Source organism: Octopus bimaculoides, chromosome 1 (genome assembly GCF_001194135.2).
Source record: "Octopus bimaculoides isolate UCB-OBI-ISO-001 chromosome 1, ASM119413v2, whole genome shotgun sequence".
Classification (NCBI taxonomy): Eukaryota; Metazoa; Mollusca; class Cephalopoda; order Octopoda; family Octopodidae; genus Octopus; species Octopus bimaculoides.
In genome coordinates, this window is record NC_068981.1 from 22,237,040 (window position 1) to 22,240,495 (window position 3,456).

At 37.9% G+C, this 3,456-nt stretch overlaps 1 protein-coding gene across 1 annotated transcript in view; it reads right to left on the minus strand.

The window, feature by feature from the left end:
- Positions 1-46: 46 nt before the first annotated feature.
- Positions 47-3,456, minus strand: part of LOC106884247 (uncharacterized) — a 47,264-nt gene continuing 43,854 nt past the window's right edge. Inside the window, exon 5 of the mRNA XM_014935519.2 lies at positions 47-1,761. Coding sequence (XP_014791005.1) covers positions 316-1,761 — 1,446 coding nt within the window. The 3' untranslated portion in view covers positions 47-315. The remainder of the gene's footprint in view (positions 1,762-3,456) is intronic.

Sequence of the window (3,456 nt, forward strand, 5' to 3'; positions counted from 1 at the left end):
AAAAAAAAAAAAAAAAAAAATGTAAAAAGAAAAAAAAACATTTCTCTGTAATGAATAAAAATATTTTATATGTCAAATAAAGATGAAAGTATTAAAAATGTATGAACAGAAATTGAAATGCTTCTTTTTGTGTAAGATATAAATGAGTGGGGAAAAAAAAGTTCTGTTCATTCTGATCCTTATTGTTTAAACTAAAATTTAACATTCTTAGACATTTTGGTTCTCTGTTAAATAATACTTTAGAAGTCTTTCCAATAGCAGTTAAATATCCAAGAGAATAAGCTACTAAAGATCACAAAGCCAATTTAAAGGCTCTTAACCATCTACTTTGATACTACTGCTTGATTGTTCCTTTCTCAATGGTGTGTGGCTAAATCGTAAGTTAAATTTACAAGAGCGTTTTATGCAAACGTTTTCAGCTGAAGTTTCTCCAGAGTCATGTTTTCTTTTACTGTTGCGATGGTGAGGTTTAGATGATTTATGATCACCAATTAATTGCTGTTGCCAGGCCAAAAACCGTTTCAGAACATGCCGTTTTTCGGAATTACACTTCTTTTCTTTGCTGGTTGGGAACTGCATGCAGTTCAAGGACAAAGTTCTATTTGGAACAGAGTTTGTCTTTCGCTTGCTTCTGGTCGCCATTTCTGAAAGCTTTTGAGAAGAGATTTCTTCTGATATGTTTAAGTGGGAATGTTGATTTTGAGTGCTGTTAGCTGACCGTAGGTGAGAGCCACTGCTTTCAGAAATATTTTGTGTATCGAACAAATGTGAGCTGAAGAAGCGTTTTGTAAGCTTTTCTTTGAAATCAAGTTTACCACGAGATAAAATAGTTTTGTTCGGTGTGACCTTCTCTTTTAAGGTGACTTTATCACTCAATCTACTTTTACATAGCTTATCATCAATCTTGTGAGTTCGTGTTCTTAACAAATTTGGTCGTAGACTAAGCCGCCTTTGAACAAGCGGAGACGTGGATACTGACAAGCTACTTAGAGAAAAGTCTTTGCTTTTGACAGCAGCAGTCTCTTTGTTTTCACTTGGTGCAGTGTCATCACAGATATTAGCATTGTGGTCAATTTCTCCAGTCTCAGCACACCGAGAGCCATCACTCCCTAGATCACTACTTTCATCATCATCTTCTCCAGACAAACACAAAGAAAACCGCATTCTTGATGTACGATACAGTTTGCCAGCAGACAGATTTTCTGGTTCTTTACAAATAGAAATTTCGGGTGTTATATCTCCATCTGATGATGTATCTGCTAAACAGGAAGGAGAAGCATCTAAGTTGTTGTTTTCTGAAGATTCAGTGATGGAATTGTGATCAAGAGAGGGGTTAGTCTCTGAATCAGACCTGCAGTCATTTATGTCAACATTGGATGTGTTAAGTAGTAAGGAATTAACTTTAGTTCTGTCATTTTCTAAAGACAGGTTTTCTCCCTGAACCTTGACCTGTATCTGGCCAGCGGTTATTGGTGTAGCAGTCAGAACAGGTGCATGGCACTGACCATTATTAGCATTAGGCAGCAAGTGTTGTTTTAGATAAGCATTGATGTCCATGCTCAGTTTGTGTTGTTTGTTTAGCTGTTGGATGTGTTCTTCTCGTCGGCGCCGTAAGCGTTCTAATTTGCTTGGTCCCATAGTATCAATCATAACAACAACACAAGTGGTATTATCTGCTTTCAGCATCCGTTCATGCCATTTTTGAAGAGCAAAATTGACTAAGTGTTCTGCTGGGTTATTCCAGTATGTCAAGGGGGACAACTGAAAAAGAAAAAAAAAATTCTATAATAATGAATTTGTCAGAAGAGGACAGACAAAAAAAAAGCATCTATTCAAATAAACAAAGACAACAATAGTAGTCAAAAGTGCATGCACAGTCCACAGAATAAAATGAAAAAAAAAAAAAAAAAAAAAAAAAAAAAAAAAAAAAATCATAAATAAAATCTCTCCATATCAAAGTGGCTGAAAATGATAAAGCCCAACGGTAAAGAGGAGGTAGAGATATTGAAAAACTTTCTGTGGATCCTATATTTTAGTTTTGGGGTTAAAATATGCATAAATAGGCGCAGGAATGGCTGTGTAGTAAGAAGCTTGCTCCCCAACCACATGGTTGCAGGTTCAGTCCCACTGCGTGGTAACTTGGGCAAGTGTTTTCTACTATGGCCTTGGGCCAACCAAAGCCTTGTGAGTAGATTTGGTAGACGGAAACTGAAAGAAGCCCATCATATATATATATGTGTGTGTGTATTTGTGTGTCTGTGTTTGTCCCCACCACCACCACCATCACTTGACAACTGATGTTGGTGTGTTTACATCCCTGTGACTTAGTGGCTCGGCAAAAGAGACCAATATAATAAGTACTAGGGTCAATTTGTTCAACTAAAGGTGATGCTCCAGCATGGTTGCAGTCAAATGACTGGAAGAAGTAAAAGAGTAAAGCAAAAGTATAATCTTAGAAGCTGAATGTAAGTTTATCAGATATCATCATCATCATCATAATCATCATTTAATGTCCGTTTTCCATGCTAGCATGGGTTGGGTGGTTTGACTGGGCTCTGGGAAGCCAGGAGGCTGCACCAGGACCCAATCTGATGTAAATATTAAATTTATCATCAATATGAATTAAAATAATACATACGCCCAATTATTGATTTTTAAAACTTAAATTGATTTTATATTTTAGTTTCTATCACCTGACTTGAAGTTGCTCACCAATATACTCCAACCCCAAGCATACAGATGTACCGACTTCCTCTTTTCTCTTCAGTGTCCTCTGCACCCCAAGTCTGGCTGGTTTTGAGTCAGCTCCACCCTGTCAATCCTCACTCCTCAATCTCTCTTCTTGCACAACCCACTCCCAATCTCTGCTCTATTATGGCCCTGCATTTTCTTTCCAGAACATCAGCCCTATGGAATTTCCTTTCTGCACAATGTTTTTCCTGCAGCTGTCAACTTGCAATTATTCAAGAACATTAAGCATATCAGCACAAGGGGTCTACAATGACCATGGTCTACGATGACCCATTTTACCAGGCCAAGCCAAATATAAACAATAAACAGCAATGACACTGTAATTGCAACCTAAACCATATATTTATAGTCACATGACGTTCAATGGGTGGCAGTCATATGTAGTGTATGACTAACCAAAAATTGTCATTATCGTGACAAATTACTTCTCACTGAGAAACATTGGTGATGGTAATAAAAAGAACAATAAAATCATCATCATCATCATCATCGTTTAACGTCCGCTTTCCATGCTAGCATGGGTTGGACGATTTGACTGAGGACTGGTGAAACCGGATGGCAACACCAGGCTCCAATCTAATTTGGCAGAGTTTCTACAGCTGGATGCCCTTCCTAACGCCAACCACTCAGAGAGTGTAGTGGGTGCTTTTACGTGTCACCTGCACGAAAACGGCCACACTCGAAATGGTGTCTTTTATGTGCCAC